The sequence below is a fragment of the Grampus griseus genome, assembly GCF_964374135.1.
Source record: "Grampus griseus genome assembly, chromosome: 16".
NCBI lineage: Eukaryota > Metazoa > Chordata > Mammalia > Artiodactyla > Delphinidae > Grampus > Grampus griseus.
The window spans coordinates 42,577,192-42,596,658 of record NC_139010.1 but is presented as its reverse complement, the minus strand read 5'-3'; the positions used below and the strand labels follow the sequence as shown (position 1 = coordinate 42,596,658).

General features: G+C 39.3%; 1 protein-coding gene across 1 annotated transcript in view; it reads left to right on the top strand.

Annotated features, from left to right (window-relative positions):
• The first annotated feature begins 433 nt into the window (after nt 1-433).
• The window catches only part of UBE2D1 (ubiquitin conjugating enzyme E2 D1), a 36,852-nt gene continuing 17,818 nt past the window's right edge, over nt 434-19,467 (top strand). Inside the window, exon 1 of the mRNA XM_082673560.1 lies at nt 434-657. Coding sequence (XP_082529686.1) covers nt 634-657 — 24 coding nt within the window. The 5' untranslated portion in view covers nt 434-633. The remainder of the gene's footprint in view (nt 658-19,467) is intronic.

The following is a 19,467-nucleotide window of genomic DNA, read 5'->3' as shown; positions in this document are numbered from 1 at the left end:
TTTTGAAACAGAAACTAAGGAGGTAAGTAAGGCGTCATAACTGGAATGAATCTGTGCATGTGTGAGAAATTTAGGCAATTCATGTATTTGAGAACAGTGAAATCTGTAAAGGTAAAAATAACAAGACGAGCTGTAGCACATATTCGAATCCGGTACATGTTTTTCGAGCTAATTTGTTATCCTCATTTTACAGATTGGGAACTCCAGGTTCAGTACCTTGATCAAAATCCAATTGCAGGGACCAACTCCAGAGCCGGCAGCTCTGAGCCCACGCTGTGGGTCGAGGTCAGCGGTGAGTAACCAGCCCGGCCCGGGGCGGCGGCCGAGCAGGGCGCAGAAACTACACTTCCCAGTGTGCCTGGCGGGGCGGGGCGGGCGCAGGCTCCTTCCCAGAAGCAAAAGCGGAAACAAAAGAGTCTCGCCGGCGTCCCCGCCCGCATACTCGCGCACACTCGCGCTCGGGCGCCCTAGGAACAGGCATCGGCACCCAGAGCGAGCCAGAGAGCGGCGAGCTGGGGATTCACCCGGCTGAGCCAGCCGAGGAGCCGGCGAGCCGGGCCCGCGACGACCCCACGCCCCCGAGCCCCGCAGCCGACCCCAGCCGGCCGGTATCCCAGCCGCCCTCCCTGACCCATGGCGCTGAAGCGGATTCAGAAAGTGAGTGCCGGGGCCAGGCCTGGGGCGGCGGGGCGGGCTTCGGCCCCCTGCCCACGCTGACCCCGGCGGTGGCCCCTAGAGACGCGCCGCGAGGGAACGTCAAGGGAGGATGGGCCGGGGCGGGGACCGGGGGCCAGAGACGCCGGCGGGGCCAGCGGGCACCCGACAGGTGAGGTGGGAGCAGCGGTAGGTCCCGTGTGCTGGAGGTTTGTTGGAGGCAGGGGGCCCGCTGTGCGCTCGCGCCGGAGCTGAGCCCCGAGCCCGGGCTGGAGAGCCTCCTTGGTCTCCAGACCATCCCGCAGTCTGTGCTGCTCGGTCACTGCTGGATTTTGCCCTACACCGGCTAGTTTTGGCCCTTGTCATGCTGCTTTCTCCACGCTGTTTCTTAAGCCCGTCCTCTTTATGTGCTTGCCTCCCCGGGCTCCCGGGAGGGCCTGGGCCTGCAGCCTTCCTCCGCGGAGCTGTTGGGTTTGTTCTTTCTCTCCTCTGCGGTTGGCTGTTGCTCAGATGCCCGAATGGGGTGGAAAAGCTCTTTTGGGGCCGAGAAACCAGGAGAAACCTCCTGCCTCTTCTATTTTGGTGCCTCTCCTGCTGCCACTTTAGGTCACATAGCTGTAGTGAAAACATAGTTGCTGATACACAACAAGATGACCTCTTGGCTGTGATTCATCGTGAGTCAAGCCAAGCAGGTTTTTTTCCCCCTTGTGATAAACTTATATGTAAAGTTTGTGACACAACAGAAACTGCCACAAATTAAATTGTTTGATGCTTTGACACATGGCTATAGAATGAGGAAGAAATGTGTATGTTCATTAAACAAATATTTATCCATCCCAACTCAGTGTTAGGAATTATCTTCTCTTGCATAATGTTTATTGCTACAGTTTCTAATGTGAACATCTTACAAAACTGAGGTTGGGGCATTTTCTTTCTCTTCACTTTTATTTCTTTTTGGGTTATCACGTCTGTTCACTGACACAAGTTTTAGGTTTTTACTGTTATGGTTCATGTGGAGAACACTGAGAATTTGTTTTTTTTAATGGGTAGTGCGTTCAGCAAGTTAAGCCAACAGTGGACAGCATGTTTTGCAAAGAATTTCAAAAGAAATCCTACCAAAAATTTGTGTCAACTTTTTCAGGCATGAATCCACAGAGCAGTGATAGAGATGTATACATTGTATTCTCAGTTACCCTTGGTGTCATCTTCTGGTACAGAGGACAGCAACTTTCAGACCCAGCCGGTTTGCCGGGGGTGGGGGAGAGGTCAAATACTAAATCTGTGAAATACTGTTATTTTTTTGTGCCTTTTAAGGTTCCTCTCACTACAATACACATAGCTAATCATCAGCATTTATTGATTAATGTGTTTTCTGATTTGAAGATAATGCAATTACACATTTTTTTCATGTAGAAAATACTAATTTTGAAGCCACACTCAGCATCTTTGCCATGTCTTGTGTACTTATTAATGATGATGTAATGTTGGCTCACATTTGAGGTAAACACATTTTTGCAAGGAAGTCTTAAGATTCCATTTCCTTCTTCCCTAGTTGTGAGAATTTTTCACAAGACTTCGCACATCCAGTAGCTTTTAAATACCGTAGAATTTGTCCACAGTAAGTAAGCATTCAAAGAAAATCGACACTATTTGTAGATATACTGGGCAATTATCAATCACCATGCTAAGCCAATATATTTGGCTTATATTTATAATATGGCATATATGAAAATCATATTTTTAGTAGCTATTGGTTATTATTAGTTTATAACAGAGTTGTCTGTAAAAAAAAAAAGAAAAATTTGGGATCACATAATATCTCATCTCTGCATATCAGTCTTTGGCTTTTCTTCTCTGTTATCAGAAAAGTTAACTTGTACAAATCTCTTTTCCAGCCATTCTTTCAACTTCAGGAGGCATTTTATTTGATTCCCCACTTTTCCTTTTTCTTTACCTACCTCCTTGACTAGAAGCAAATTCCAGGGGAGCTGTGCTGTTTGCCATATGAACAGTTAAGTTAAAAGCTGTCTTTGATATCATCAGTTTACAGATTCTTTTTGAATCTTGCGTGCTTCAACAAAAGAATACGCATAATTAACTTTCGGCCTTTCTTTTAAAATGTAATAAAGTAACACTGTCAGGTACCTTCCAGGTCATTGGGTTGTGATTTTCGTGTACCTACAGTGGCAAGCTTTAGAACTGTGCAGAACCTTAAAGAACTCTGCAGGAGTGGAGTGGGGTGGAGGGCAGGGGAATAGCTTACAGACAGTGGTCCCCAACCTTTTTGGCACCAGGGACCGGTTTTGTGGAAGACAGTTTTTCTATGGGGGGTGGTAATGCGAGCGATGGGGGGGATGGTTCAGGCTGTAATGCGAGCGATGGGGAGCCGCAGATGAAGCTTCGCTCGCTGGCCCACTGCTCACCTCCTGCTGTGCAGCCCGGTTCCTAACAGGCCATGGACCAGTATCCAGTCCGCCCCTGGGGGCTGGGGACTCCTGTTATAAGGTAGTGTATCAGAATCACCTGTGGGACATTTTCAGACTGTCCCCACTGCTGTAAATGGAGAGATGTTGAATCCCACAGATGCGCTGGGGTGGAAAGAAGGTTGTGAACAACCGACTGACATTCTAGTCTACTCTCCTTATTAGAGAAGGAGCTTGAGGTTTGGAGTGGAGTGCTTTGTCCAGGTTAATATCTTAAGTGATTTGGCATGTTTTTAAAAGTTCATAACTTCACTTCGTCTGAAAAGATTAAAGATAGTTGAATTAAAATTGTATGAATATACAAAGCATGTGGATATGAGTGCTCAGAATATATTTTTATGCTAGAGTATGCTAAATGATTTAATACTCTGATTTAGACATCCAATGCCAGTTTTGCATTTCGGCTCATAAATTTACACACCCATGCCCTATTTTTAGACACAATGGAAGATGTTGTCACAGTCACCTGAATCACTAAAGGGAAAAAATTTGAACAAAGTCTGAGGAAAGATCCCCTAAAACATGTCTGAAAAAAGAGGGCAGTTTTTCAGCTGGACATTTATTATTTTCTAGAATTAATTTTGAAGTGTTTATTCTATGAATACTGTTTTCATACCTTGGTAAACTTTTTTTGGAAATCATTTTTTAAATTAATTAATTAATTTTTGGCTGCATTGGGTCTTCATTGCTGCACGTGGGCTTTCTCTAGTTGCGGCGAGCGGGGGCTACTCTTTGTTGGGCACGTGGCCTTCTCATTGTGGTGGCTTCTCTTGTTGTGGAGCATGGGCTCTAGGCGCATGGGCTTAAGTAGTCGTGCCTCGCAGGCTCTAGAGTGCAGGCTCAATAGTTGTGGTGCACGGTCTTAGTTGCTACGTGGCATGTGGGATCTTCCCGGACCAGGGCTCGAACCCATGTCCCCTGTGTTGGCAGACAGATTCTTAACCACTGCGCCATCAGGGAAGTCCCTGGAAATAATTTTTTTTAATTATGAATGTTATATCACAATACTGAATGTCTTGAAAACCAGAAAGGGAAAAAAAAAGAAAGGAAATTCTAACACAGTTATCATCTTAGTATATTTCCGTCTAGATTTGAGTTTTATTTTGCAAATATAGCAACACAGATGACTATTCCTCAGTATATAGTTCTGCTGCCAAAATGGAATATTTGTATTTTTAATAATCAATTTAACTTAAAATGTATATATAAATTAAAATACTTTATAAGTATTCTGAACTGTTGAATTTTTTGATTTGTACACTTCCGCATTAAACTATTTTATGTCAGTCTAGAAAACCTTAGGATACTTCAAAAAAACAAACAGAAAAAAAAACCCAGCCCTTTGTGGATGGAGCATCAGATGGGAGAAGAAGCTCTGGTTTCTGTTCCTGGCTCTGTGACTTACCAGCTTGTTTCCCTATCCATACAGCTGCTGCTAAGTACAACCAGCATGTATAATATATAATGGTTCCTCTGTGCTAGATACTGTATTAAGTGCTTGACATATATTAATTGATTTAATCATTAGTGGGCCCAAGAGGTAGAAACGATTATTATCCCCATTTTACAGATGATAAAACTAAGGCATAAAGATGTTGAGTAATGTACTCAGAATCACATTTTGTAATTGTAAGTGGCAGCACTAAGAGCCCAAACCAGACAGTTGGCTCCAGAGTCCCTGCTTTTAACTATTTCAGTATATCCAGGTAGACTCACATCTTCTATCTATTGTACTTAAACTGAAGGACATAGAGTCAAATGAGTTTATGGATGTAAGTGTTGTGCAAACTGGAATATTCTGTACAAATGTAATGTGGTATTATAATTAAGACCTTGGCATATTTAATCATTTTCACTGATGCATCACTCAGCTTGTTGATTATGCATTATAAGTTTTTGCTCTGAGGTAATGTGCACTAGACCGGTTAACATGGTAAAAGAATAATGTAACTTTGTTCATCTTTATTCCATCACTTAAAATGTTTCTCCTCCAAAAGGATTTAGAAAAATTGGTGTAATTCATAAATGTTCTGTCAAAAGTATCATTTCATTGTGAGGTTTTCATTTGAGAAAATGGTTTACGAATTGATCTAGCTATTTAGTTCCTATAATGGCTTTGAATAGTAGTCAACAGTTCAGATTACACAGATATATTAGAAAGACTTTCAGATTACAAGATTAAGTCTAAGACTCCAGGTTCCTTCAGTAAAAAAGGATATGACTTCTAAAAACATTTTAAAAAGAACACACTATTCATGCTTCTTGTTAGATAAATGGTTTGCCTCGAGATGAAAGGAAGAAAGTGTTCTTTTTCTAAAAAGCCACTGTATGCATTTTTCTGCATTTAAATCTTTGTAATTAAATTCAGTCTTCCTTTTGCCGCCAAGATCATATATTTTTCTTCCTTTATCACAACCAAGGTGTAAAAAGATTAGATAACCTATCCTAGTTTAAAAGTTCTGAGGTTTCTTCTCTGTGGAAATAAATAGCATAGATCTAATAAGGCTGTTTATGCCTGCTTTAGGAAGCCAGGCACATGTTATAAAAACCAAACCTAGCAGGATGTGGGATCACTTCCAGCAAAGCAGAATAGCATCCTTATTCATTTTAGTTCCCTGAAATACATGTAGGAAATGTATTTAATGAGCACCGCTAATCAAAATGATCAGCCTAATACTTTGCATCAAACTGAGTTAATGGTTGTCTGTAATGTATTAGCTCCCCCCACCCCTTTTTTAAAAAGTGGGTAAACTGATGCTATGTGTAATTAAAAAATTAAGTATTGAGATACTTGTCCTCTCTCCTCTTAACCCTGTATGCTGGATTAAAAAATACTGGAATATATAATATAACCCAGATTTGCAGGGTTTCAGGATTGGAGGGGTCCACAGACCACCTCAGAACAAATGAAGGCCAAACAGGTTCTGATTCTGGCCTGCTTTGATCTAGATGGCCTCTGAGAAGCTGAGGGGTTTTTTCTGCATTTAATTTGGTCTTGGGATGAATCTGTGAAGGTTCAGTTACATACATTAGACAGTAGTACGAGGCTCCTATGTTCCAGGAGTTGTCCGTAGTATGGGGAAGAAACCATCCTGAAAAACTCCATCTAGCACTGCCCGTTGGATCACACTATGCTCTGCAGCTTCCTGTCTTTCCTCTTTCTGGATGTTTCCCCCACTGTTCTGTATTCATATTATCCCTGTTTGCGTGGCTCTTCTCCTTCACTGACAGCAGATTGTTATTAGATTCCTAGTCTTTCAGATTTAGGAAAGCCTTTTTAACTGGGGTGAGGTGGGGGGTTTGTTCACCTTAAACTTTGTTCGCAGTAAAATTAACCTGATGGTTCTCACTCCAGGTGGCCACCCTCCTTTTGTGAGTAGTTTGGATTGCTCTAGAGGTAACCCAGCAGACTTGGTGGCCTGGGCTCATTGTTCTCTCTAAACCAGTAAAACTCTTTTTTTTCTTTAATTTATTTATTTTTAATGTATGTTGATTGAACTGTTTTTTTAAATAAATAAATTAATTATTGGCTGAGTTGGGTCTTCATTGCTGTGGGTGGGCTTTTTCTAGTTGAAGCGAGCTGGGGCTGCTCTTCGTTGCAGTGCACAAGCTTCTTACCGCGGTGGCTTCTCTTGTTGCGGCACCGGACCCTGGAGCACGCGGGCTTCAGTAGTTGCAGCACACGGGCTCAGTAGTTGTGGCACACGGGCTTAGTTGCTCCATGGCATGTGGTATCTTCCTGGACCAGGAACCTGTGTTCCCTACATTGGCAGGTGGATTGTTAACCACTGCGCCACCAGGGAAGTCCCATAAACTAGTAAAACTCTTGCTGGTGTTTTTGCTTCCCCCAGGTTTTGATGTGTTGTATTTTCATCTTCATTTAGTTGAAAATATTTTCTAATTTCCCTTTTGTTTTCTTTTTCGATTCTTGAGTTATTTAAAAATATATTATTTATTTCCTAAATAATTGGGATTTTAGAGAGCTTTCTGTTATTGATTTCTAATTTAATTCCATTGTGATCAGAATATCTATTATTGACTCCTTTAAAATTTTTGAGGCTTGTTTTATGGCCCAGAATGTGGTCTCTATTTTTTACTTACACAATGATAACGTCCTTCCGGTTTTCAGCATAGCTTTTCAATGAACAATGTTCAATAATTTCTTGTCTTCATTTTGCCAGTGTCCGTTTGGTGTCTGTACAGCCTAGGCTATGTTTAAGTAATGAATGCCAAACTAAGACATTTACACCTTGCCAATGTTTTAGTGTCTTCTCGTACTTTTATGAGCTTTCAGAGCAGGGGTGACAAAATCAGTTTAGGGGGACACAAACTGCATTTTAAAAAATGGAATAGAAAACATTAGTGCTTTGGGTATAGTAATGGTGTTGTTTCATGAAATCTTTGTTTTAGTTATGTATATGTATTCCTGTGCGTGTATGTGTTATGTGTACTAGGTTGTGGTATATAATGTTTTTCTTACTATGACTTGCTGTAAGGAAAGTTTGAAAATCACTGTCCCATAGCATAAGATCTTTAGGTAAAATCACTATTGTCAAAAATACATGTCATATACATATATGTGTACATATGTATATAGAGAGAAAACAAATGAACCTATATACATACATACAAGCACACATACACAGATATAGATTCACACACATTGTAAAATGTGCTAGTCTTAGAACGTTTCTGTTTGATACAAACTGTCAATGCTCATTGTTTTCTGCTACAAGTAGCAGCATTTTATAGTCACTGATGTACAACTGCAGTATTCAAGAATAGTACTGGGTGATACTAAGAGAGATTAATTACTTTATTATGAAAATACTTATTAAGTACCTACTATGTGCCAGTTATTAGGGATAGAACTGTAAGAAGGTAAATATTTAGTACATATTGGTAGATAGGTTTGTGTTTTAAGTGGGTTTTGAGAAATAGGCTGCTACCTTTTTTCTTTTTCCCTGAAGCACCATCTTTCTTGGTTACTATGAAATAAATAGTAACTTTAGATAATGTAGCATTTAAAATGTTGTGTTGCATGTTCCATCGTGTGTCAAAATTCTATTGTGTATGTAATTTCCTATCATGTTTTTCTCGCCTTTCAGAGTGTCTTTGAACACAGACCCTCTCAAAGCTTGTGAAGTAGTGTTCATTTCTAACCATTTATAAGAAAGAAGGCTCCTGGGAAAATATAATAAGCATTCCTTTTCATTTCTTCATTTGTCACACTTTTGTTTCTCTTGAGCATGACTGAAAATGTGCAGATGTCCTTCATTCAGTACTGGAGTATTGTTGGCTCCAATGTCAACTGAAAATAATGTGCTCTAGTTATTACAGCCTTGAGGTGAGTATTGTTTTGGAGTGGGAGGAGTGCTGGAGTGGAAGTCAGATGGTCTGAGCCTGTGTCCTGGCTTTGGCTTTGTGACCTTGGCCAAGAAACTCATAGTCTTTATTTTCTTTATCTAGAAATATAATTAGTTGAACTAGATAACTTCTGTGGTCTTTTCTGACTTACAATCTTAAGCACATCTAAATAATGTTATTTGCTGTTTTCCTTTTGTCCAGCAAACAGCAAAAATGGTCACAAAAATAAATATTGAGCAGTGACACTGTGCTCTACTGCTGCATGAAACTTGAGTTAAAATTATATTTATTTTAAATTGTCAGTATTGAAATAAATGTGGGCATCTTAATGTATAATATAAGATGAATGAGTCTCTAAAGATATATTACTTTTTGATTAAAGAGCATTTATTTGAGATGCAAATAAGATGTATTTCTGTTTTTGTATGGGTAACATAATGAGCTTTTCTAATTCCATTTAGCATCCATCTGTTTCAAAGGTATCTTTTGTACTTAAAAGATTATTTTATCCACATATTTAGACAGCTGCCTTACACAACTGCTTTACATGTAGTAGATTTTTTAGATTCAAGTTAATGCACTTATAGAGCACCTTATGTATATAAGGCATATACAAAATGTGATAAGGAGATATATGGAAAAGCAAGGTATAACCAACATTATCTAAGAAATTTTAAACTAGTAAGGATATGAGATGTACCATAACAACTAGGTAGACTTAGGAAAGTACCATAAGGAAAATACAACATTTGAGCAGGAGGGGAGTCAAAGGTGGGAGAGGCCAAATATATTTTGGGGAAATTAGGAAAAATTATACGGAAAAGGTGGAATTGGATATAGGTTTGGAAGAATGGCATATTTGGAAGAATAGCATTTTTTAAGACAGGGAAGCTAGGTCCATAGAGGAAGCTACAGAAATGAAGGCACTGGAAAGTACATGGCTTATTTGGAAGGGAACAGATAATCATGCTTTTGGGAAGCATTCAGAAAATATTAGACCATAAAAGTTCATACTGTGGAGGGCCTTGAAGACTCATGCTGACAAATGTGTACTTAATGCAGGAGTTGGGGGATGCCATTGAAGATTTTTGAGTAAAGAAGAAACATTCTTAATCCTATTGCTAGGTATACATTCTTGCCCTCATAGAACACAAGATTCTTTACTGTTTGTAGTTATAGATTTGTAGTACATCACGAAAAGGGAAGTACAAGAGTGCCATGGGAATATAGCAGGGACCCTTTGGAGGGTTCAAGGAAAGCCGCCCTAAGGAAATGATGTTTAAGATGAGACATGAAAGTGAAAGTTGAGGGGGGTGGTGATTAGGAGTCTTCTATCTAAAAGGAAGTCATGTTTGAAACTAGAGACAAGACAGCATTTTGGGGAATTGAAAGTCACTGTGACTGGTGCAGAGAATGTTGGGGGAAAGTGTGGGGCTAGAGAGCAGTCAGATCCTGGAAACCATTTTAAGGATTTATAAATCTTCTATTAAGGCTAATGGAAAAACATTGAAAGGGTTTGACATGGTACTTCAAGAAGATGATTTTGACCACAGTGTGTTGGTAGAGAAGTAGGAGGACAGCAGGTTAGTTAAGACAGCATTACACTTGTTCAAATGAGGTCCAGGAGGGTCTGAGCCATCCTGGTGGCAGAGGGCATTTGGAAAAGGGAGTATGTGAGGAAAATTGTGGGTGTTTGTACCACCTGGCCTTTTTGAATTGGTCTGACCCACCGTACCTCCCCCTGCTTGGCCTTTCAAGTCAAATCTCTAAGGCTCAGTAATCTGGGCAGTCTCTTCAGACCCCTCCATCTACTGACCAGTTCTTTAATAGTGTCTCCCTGGTTCAAACCTTTGGCTTCTTATCCTGAAATGTCTCTCCTCTGGCTTTTCTCCAACTCTTCTGCCCTTTGGACCTCAGTTTTTCTATAGGATGGGCCTCCTTCTAGAACCCTTTCAGTGGGAGGATCTGGACTAAAGGAGAATCTAAACAACTTGGTACTGATTCGTGTAGACGATGGGGTGTGAAGGGAAGAAGGAATCATGGTGATCTCAAGGTTTAGAGTTTGGGTTCCTGGAATAAGTGCATTTTTACCATAATACTTCATAAAGTAGATTCAAATACATTTTTTTACTGGGATACCTTGTATTTGTCCAAAATATATTTTTATTTATGTAATTCCTATGATGGAAATATTACATATAAAGGGAGGTTGTTGAGTCTTCCCTTTAAAAGGAAGCCATGTTTTAAATTACAGGCAAGGTAGCATTTTGGGAAATTGAAAGTCATATTATGGTTGCTCTAGAGAGCATGGGGGAAAGTGGTTTCAGATCTGAGATATTGGGTAGATAATGTCCCTAACCTGACCTCAAACATTTATTCTAAATTGTGCTCTTTATAGTTCAAATTTAATAAATATTACTTTGATGTGGCAAACTCAATAGTGTCATTGCTTTCTTCATCATCTTCCTTTTGTGTGGAATTTGGCTGCATTATCATCATTATTTTTAATAAACAGCCTTTGCCAGAGATACCTGATCCAAAGAGACAGCGAAGCAGCCAGGACCAGTTTACTGAAGTGAATTTGGTTCCTATAACTTAATTAATTGGATGTCATCAGCATTTTGAAGTCTTCAGGAAAGAATCTTCACAGTTTAAAATAAAGATTTTTTTTTTTTTTTTTTTTTTGCGGTATGCGGGCCTCTCACCGCTGTGGCCTCTCCCGTCGCGGAGCACAGGCTCCGGACGCGCAGGCTCAGCGGCCATGGCTCACAGGCGCAGCCGCTCCGCGGCATGTGGGATCTTCCCGGACCGGGGCACGAACCCGCGTCTCCTGCATTGGCAGGCGGACTCTCAACCACTGCGCCACCAGGGAAGCCCAAAAATAAAGATATTTTAATTCAAGTGTTTAGAGGGGTTCTGTATTCAGAGACATTTCTGAGAATTGTTTGACATCTCCCTATTGAAATAGCTCTAGTCAACTGGATAAGGAGATCAGAGTCTGAATTATAAGCCCATGAAGTGTTTGTTTACAGACAAACCAATTATAGCTCATATATCCCTTTAGAGACAACATAAAAAATGCAATCCAGTAAGAATCACTGTCTTGTTTTAGAAGTGTTGATATAAAGATGGTTGTGTCACATTAATTAATTGCCTGTTGAGCCAGGATTTTTGAAATAATGCTTTCATGTGCTTTGGATTCAGTAATTTAGATTTTGGACTGTAAATCAGTCACTATGCATGGGCTGTTTAATGTCCTTTACACACACCCAGTGGGGTATATATTACATCTATTATGGAGATTTAGACTTTCTGAATGTTGAAACTAGAGAACAACAAAGCATTTTCAGTCTGGTCAGCACAATTTTTTAGAGAATATTTACTGCACAGTGTCATATTAAGTATGATGGTAAATAAGGAAACTGACTTGTTAGCTTTCCTTCTCCACTGTTCAGATTGGCCTGTTACCCTTCGGGGAGCTGAGAGATTAATGCAGGCCTCTCTGCTCTTACATTCCCTTCTTTGTTTCCTTTTATTTGTTTACTTTCTTTGAATTAGGCTGCCTCATCTACTTTTAGATTTTAAGTCCCCTAGAGGCAGGGACTGTGTCTAGTTTGGTTTTATGGAGAACACTCAGCATATTGTGGGGATGTTATAAACATGCCATCTGTGCCAATTTAAAATTCAGTTTCAGGCCTCTCAGTACTTTTCTTTGTGTCTAGTTCGATATAGAAATCTGAACTAGACTGGAGGTGCTTAGCCATGTAAGGTTATATAAATTCCTTAAGTACATGTTTTTGTGGACTCATAGTGCCAGTCTAGGGACACTATCTAGATAGGGACAATATCTTATAATCTGCCTTTCATTATTGTATCTTGTATTTTTATTTTGAAATTTAATTAGTATTTTTATGAGTGTCAGATTGGAATAGAAAACTGCTTCATTGATACAGACTATCTGGGGGCATACTTTCACCATCTTGATGATATTTATTGCATGGTCTATGTTTAAGTATAAGATTGGTTTGTTTTAAGCTTACTTTGTTTAAAAGGAGAAGACAAGTTAAAACTATGTATTTCAATTTTCAATTTAAAAAGCCACTGGAAATGAAATTGGAAGATACACAAAATACATGTATACACACAGCGTGTTTACTATAACGAGTTCTTTTCATATATGGAGTTATAACTAGTCTCATTATTTGATAGCCATCTTTTACATTATATGATTTCTCTCTGTGTAACTGGCAGTAGAATTGCTGGGTCATGTTCACCTTTAATGATTACTGTCAGACTTTTCCTCTTCCACCAGTGACATATGAGAGTTCCAGTAGCTTCACATCTTTGTCAACATTTGTACTTTTCTTCTTTTTTAATTTTCACCTTTGGAGGTTGTAATGACATTGTATTTTGGTTTTAATTTGCATTTCCTTGATGACTAATGAAGCTGCGGCCCTTCCCGTATGCTTGTTGGCCATTTGGATACCCTGCACCACCAGGGAAGTCCCTTTTTTTCTTTTTCTATATGGATACCCAGTTGACCTAGCACCACCTATTGAAAAAATTTTTCCTTTTCCCTCCACTAGAATGTCACTGTGTTCACTTTTAATTTTTGAATTCCAAGTTTGCCATTTTCTTTCCATTTTCAGCACATTGATGAAGTTAAAATAAGTGCTCATGGTACCACTCAGATGTCAAACACCATCACTTTTGCTTCTACATCAGAAGTGCTATTTGTTTATTCAAAACAGTGATAATATCCTAAATTGGGTTTAAAGGATATGCTGTCCATTTTTAAAATGTGCAGCTTTCTGTAATGGAGCTTTGTAGAGCCCCAGAGAGCACCACTCACATTGAAATCTATGTGAATGGCGCCCCTTGGAGTTGGCATACATGGCCTGTGGGGCAAATGCAGCAGCCCTGAGTGCTGCTTGTAATAACAGGCAAATTATAAAAAAAACAAAAACAAAAACATGATCTTGGGACTTCCCTGGTAGCACAGTGGTTAAGAATCAGCCTGCCAATGCAGGGGACACGGGTTCGAGCCCTGGTCCGGGAAGATCCCACATGCCGTGGAGCAACTAAGCCCGTGCGCCACAACTACTGAGCCTGCGCTCTAGAGCCTGCGAGCCACAACTAATGAGCCCGTGTGCCACAACTACTGAAGCCCGCATGCCTAGAGCTCGTGCTCCGCAACAAGAGAAGCCACTGCAATGAGAAGCCCGTGCACCCCAACGAAGAGTAGGCCCCGCTCTCCGCACCTAGAGAAAGCCCGCATGCGCCCAGCAATGAAGACCCGATGCAGCCAAAAATAAATGAATAAATAAATTAATTAAAATAAATAAGTAAATAAAACATGATCTTTTTCTATGCTCCAGCAATCCTCGTTTGTAAAACGAGGGTTATTTGTGTTCGATTACTGTGGTGCACCACAAGTTTAAAGGGGTGGAGTAAGAAAGAAACTCTGAGGCAATCCATGTGGCTTTTCAGAATTTCCCAGCTCTTACAACCTTTTAATGTTTCATATTTGAGTTTATTTTTTATTTAGAAAGTAGTTTATTAATTTAACAAAAAAGAAAGAAAGTAGTTTGTGTCAGTCAAGATATTTTATACCAGTTCCTTCCTAGATCACACTTCTGTCCTAGGAGGAACTTTCTTTCTAGGGCTCCCCTGAGTGATCTAAACTTTAATGAACACATTCAGAAGGTGACCCTTGAGGCTCGTAGCTACTCTTATATGTATTTTCTTGGAGGCACAACTACTTGTAACCTATATCTTTTAAACTGTTGGGTTGGCCAAAAAGTTCATTCAGTTTTAAGTAAAAATAAAAGGCATGTTTTTCATTTTCATGAAGAACTTTATTGAACAATGTATTATTCACTAACCGAACGAACTTTTTGGCCAACCCAATATATCTTATAAAGTTACTTTTTTCCACAAATGAGTTCTCCTTGAATTTCATGCCCCAGTTCAATCATCAACAAATGTGCCTGACTAGTGACTTGTGAGGATTTTTATTACTATCATAATCTTATACCATTAAAAATAAATGTTTAAAACATTGGAGTTGGGACGAGAGTATAAAATCAAGAGTCATGATCCCTATTAGAAAGGATGTGGAAGTGCTTAATAAACAAACTCCTGCTATAATTAGTTCAGCTGGTTAAATTGAGCTTGGAACAAGTAAGAAAAAAAAAAACTCAGTCCATGCCACAGACTGCAGCTCTGAGTATGCGTAGCTCTGTCACCAAGGATTGCCAGTGTTTGGAAGACAGCTTAACTTTGAGACTAGGTCAGCTCAGCACAAACCCCTAACTCCTCTTGGAAAAGCAGCCCAAAGCTACGTCCTGAAAGTAGGTCAGCAGCATCTTAAATAAACAATAAGGATGGCATATTTAGAGTTTTGCGGTCTCCTAAATCAGAAGAACCACAACAAAAAAGACTCAAGAATTTTGTGTGGCTTTGGACACTTTGCTGGAATATCATACATTCTGTAAATTGAAAATAGTTGTGGCAGTGCCATGTGTTTTCGATACCTTAATGATTAATATTCTTTTGAGGTTCATTTCTAGATGTTATTATATGTTATTTAAAAGGCCACCCCAGTCTTTTTTAAGTGACCTGCACTATTCTCTCAACACCTGTTATTAAGATTTTTTTTATTATATGCAGTCCGCATATCTGCATAGGGGAGTAATTAATTCTGATTCTATTGCCAAATCTAATCATTTACATTTTTAAAAATAAATTTATTTTATTTATTTATTTTTGGCTGCATTGGTCTTCGTTGCTGTGCGTGGGCTTTCTCTAGTTGCGGCGAGCAAGAGCTACTGTTCGTTGTGGTGTATGGGCTTCATTAGTTATGGTGCACAGGCTCAGTAGTTGTGGCTCGCAAGCTCTAGAGTGCAGACTCAGTAGTTGTGGCGCACGGGCTTAGTTGCTCCGCGGCATGTGAGATCTTCCCAGACCAGAGCTTGAACCCGTGTCCCCCGCATGGGCAGGCAGATTCTCAACCACTGTGCCACCAGGAAAGCCCCTGCATTTCTAAAAAATAGAAATTTGAGGTATCTATGCTCTGCTGATCACGCTCTTCCCTTTTTTTTTTTTAATTGGAATACAGTTGCTTTACAATGTTGTGTTAGTTTCTGCTGTACAGCAAAGTGAATCAGCTATACGTATACATATATCCCCTCTTTGTTGGATTTCCTTCCCATTTAGGTCACCATAGAGCACTGAGTAGAGTTCCCTGTGCCGTATAGTTGGTTCTCATTAGTTATCTATTTCATACATAGTAGTGTATATATGTCAATCTCAATCTCCCAATCCATCCCACCCTGCCTTCTCCCCTTGGTATTCATATGTTTGTTCTCTACACCTGTGTCTCTATTTCTGTTTTGCAAGTAAGTTCATCTGTACCATTTTTCTAGATTCCACACATGTGCATTAATATAGGATATTTGTTTTTCCCTTTCTGACTTAACTTCACTCTGTATGACAGTCTCTAGGTCCATCCACATCTCTGCAAATGGCACAATTTCATCCCTTTTTATGGCCGAGTAATATTCCATTGTATATATATACCACATCTTCTTTATCCATTCGTCTGTTGATGGACATTTAGGTTGCTTCCATGTCCTGGCTATTGTAAATACAGCTGCAGTGAACATTGTGGTACATGACTCTTTTTGAATTATGGTTTTCTCTGGATGTATGCCCAGGATTGGGATTGCTGGATCATATGGTAGTTCTATTTTTAGTTTTTTAAGGAACCTCCATACTGTTCTCCATAGGGGTTGTATCAAGCTATTCCTTAAATTATATTGTTTAACTCAAACAATATCAAGCACCTTATATGAAAGGCATTGTTCTAAGTATTGTGGAGGAATTCATGAATAAAATGCAAAAAAGTCTTAGTTTTAAAATAATATTCTGGTAGAAGAGGAAAGGGAAGGAGGAAATTAGAATTTCTTGAGCATCTATTATATAGGCCAGGTATTAAGTTAGTTACTTCACTTATGTGTTTTCATTTAATTCTCAGTATAGTTCTTCCAGTGATGTTCCCATATGAGGCATTTGAGCAAGAGGTTAAGTGAGTTGCCCAAGGTCACATAGCTAGTAAGGGTCAGTAGCAAGGCCAGGTCTGACTCCAAAACACATATTTTTGAAGTGGTCATTGAGAAGACAGCCACTGTTAAGGAGAATGGATAAAATTTGGGCACAGGGAGTTAGAAGGAAGGTTATTTTTAGAGAAGGAAAATTATGAAGGTCAGAAAACTTTAGTCATGTACAGGGAACATCCAAGTACGCAGGCTAGACCTGACTAAATGGTTCTCAAACTTTTTGGTCTCGGGACCCCCTTATATTAAAAGTATTGAGTGCCTCAAAGAGCTTTTGTTTGTATAGGCTATATGTATTAATATTTACCATATGAGAAATTAAAACAGAAATTTAAAAATATTTAGTAATTTAAAAATAACAATAAACCCATTGCATATTAAAATAATAAAATTTTTATTAAAGATAACTGTATGTTCCAAAACAAATAAAAGTAGAGTGTCATTGTTTTATACGTGTTCAGATCTCATTATAGTCAGGCTTATAAATGACAGTTGAATTCTCACATCTGCTCATGCATTCAATCTGTTACAGTATCAAATATTCTTAAACTGGAAAACTCCACTGTATACCCATGAGATAATTGAGAGTGAAAAAGGCAGATATCTTAGTTTTATTATGAAATTAATTTTGACCTCACAGACCTCCTGAAAGTGTTTTAGAAAACCCAAGGGCATTCTTTGGAGAATTACTTGGGATGTTTGTGAAGGGGAACCCAATTGAAAGTGTAGGGTTAGGACTAGATAATGAAAAGAGTTGGTTGAGTTTGGTCTTTAATAAGCAATGGGGAGCCACTGACATCTTCTAAGCAGAAAAATGAAATAAACCAAGCTGTGCTTTTAGAAGATTGTTATGCAAGTAATTCATAGAGTATTGGGAAGCAATTATAGTTGAACTGTAATAGATTTTTGAGGTAATGTAATAGGTTTTAAGGTAGAATATATTATACTCTTCCTCTGACAAGATGAACTAGAGAAACGGGAGTCAAAATGAGCATGGTGACTAGGAGACTAATAATCCCATTAATAAATATAGGGAACATAAAAAAGAAGCAAGCTTGGGAAGGAAAATAGTGAATTAAGTTTTGGAATATGTAAAAAAAAGTTTTACATTATTTTTTATTCTGAAATAATTTTAGTCTTACAGAAAATTTGCAAAAATAGTACAGAAAGGTCTCATATATCCTTCACCTAATTTCCCCTAATTTTTACAATATATATAACCATTGTACAGTTATCAAAATGAGGAAAGTAACAGTGATACAGTACTGTAAGCTAAACTACAGACCTAATTCAGATTTTACCAGTTTTTCCACTGTTCTTTTGCTGTCCAAGGATCCAATCTGGGATCCCACATTGGATTTAGTTGTGTCTCCATGTGTATGTGTATATATATATATATATATATATATATATATATATATATATATCTCCTCTAATCTGTGACAGTTTCTCAGTCTTTCCTTGTCTTGCAAAAATTTTTAATAAAAAAGAGAGAAGATGCTTATAATATATGTAGTGGGGAAAAAACAGTGTCATTTCATCTCTCTTAAAATGCATAAGAACCTGAGTAAAACCATTATTTTTTCTTTAAAAAGTTGAAAAAATTATTGTAAAAAATTGAAACAGGGCTTCCCTGGTGGCGCAGTGGTTGGGAGTCCGGCTGCCGATGCAGGGGACGCGGGTTCGTGCACCGGTCCGGGAAGATCCCACATGCCGTGGAGCGGCTGGGCCCGTGAGCCATGGCCGGTGAGCCTGCGCGTCCGGAGCCTGTGCTCCGCGACGGGAGAGGCCACAACAGTGAGAGGCCCGTGTACCGCAAAAAAAAAAAAAAAAATTGAAACAATGTAAAAGACATAAATAAAAAGTGACGGCCCACTGCCAGATATAACTACTGTTAATAGTTTGGTGTGTATTCTTTTTATTTTCTATGCATGTATAGTATTATGGGATCTCTTGAGCATACTTTTACCACATATATTTTTCACTCAAAAACTATATATATATATATATTTTTTTTTTTTTTTGCGGTACGCGGGCCTCTCACTGCTGTGGCCTCTCCCGTCGCGGAGCACAGGCTCCGGACGTGCAGGCCCAGCGGCCATGGCCCACGGGCCCAGCCGCTTCGCGGCACGTGGGATCCCCCCAGACCGGGGCACGAACCCGTGTCCCCTGCATCGTCAGGCAGACCCTCAACCACTGCGCCACCAGGGAAGCCCAAAAACTATATTATTTTTATACAACGTTCTTTGATGTCAACATATACATATCTCATTCTTTTTAGTGGCTGTAGTATCTCATAGTATGGTTATGTCATAGAACCATTCCCTTATTGATGGGCCTTTAGGTTATCCTCAGTCTTTCATAATTACACAGAATGCCTCACTAAACATCCTTATATATATATATATATATATATATATATCTTTGTCTGTTTGGATGATTATTACTAGGAGGTGAAATTCCTGCATCAGAGATCATATGCATTTTCCACTTTCACAATTATTGCCAAATTTCCCTCCAAAAGGTTCTATCTCAACTAACACTCCCTCCAACAGCAAGTGACATGCTTATTTCCCGCCAATGCCATGGATGGAGGTGTTCTAATACGGTGACAGTGGTTTGGTTTGGGTAACGGCCTTATGGATGTTTGACTATTTATTCATTGCTCTCTCTTGTTTTTCCCTACAAAGCACTGTTTTGCTTTGTTTTGCTTTTGTAACACACACACACACACAATAATTAAAAATGAATGGTTTTAGAAAGAGAAAAACAAATACCATATGCTAACGCATATATATGGAATCTAAAAAAACGGTACTGATAAACCTAGTGGCAGCGCAGGAATA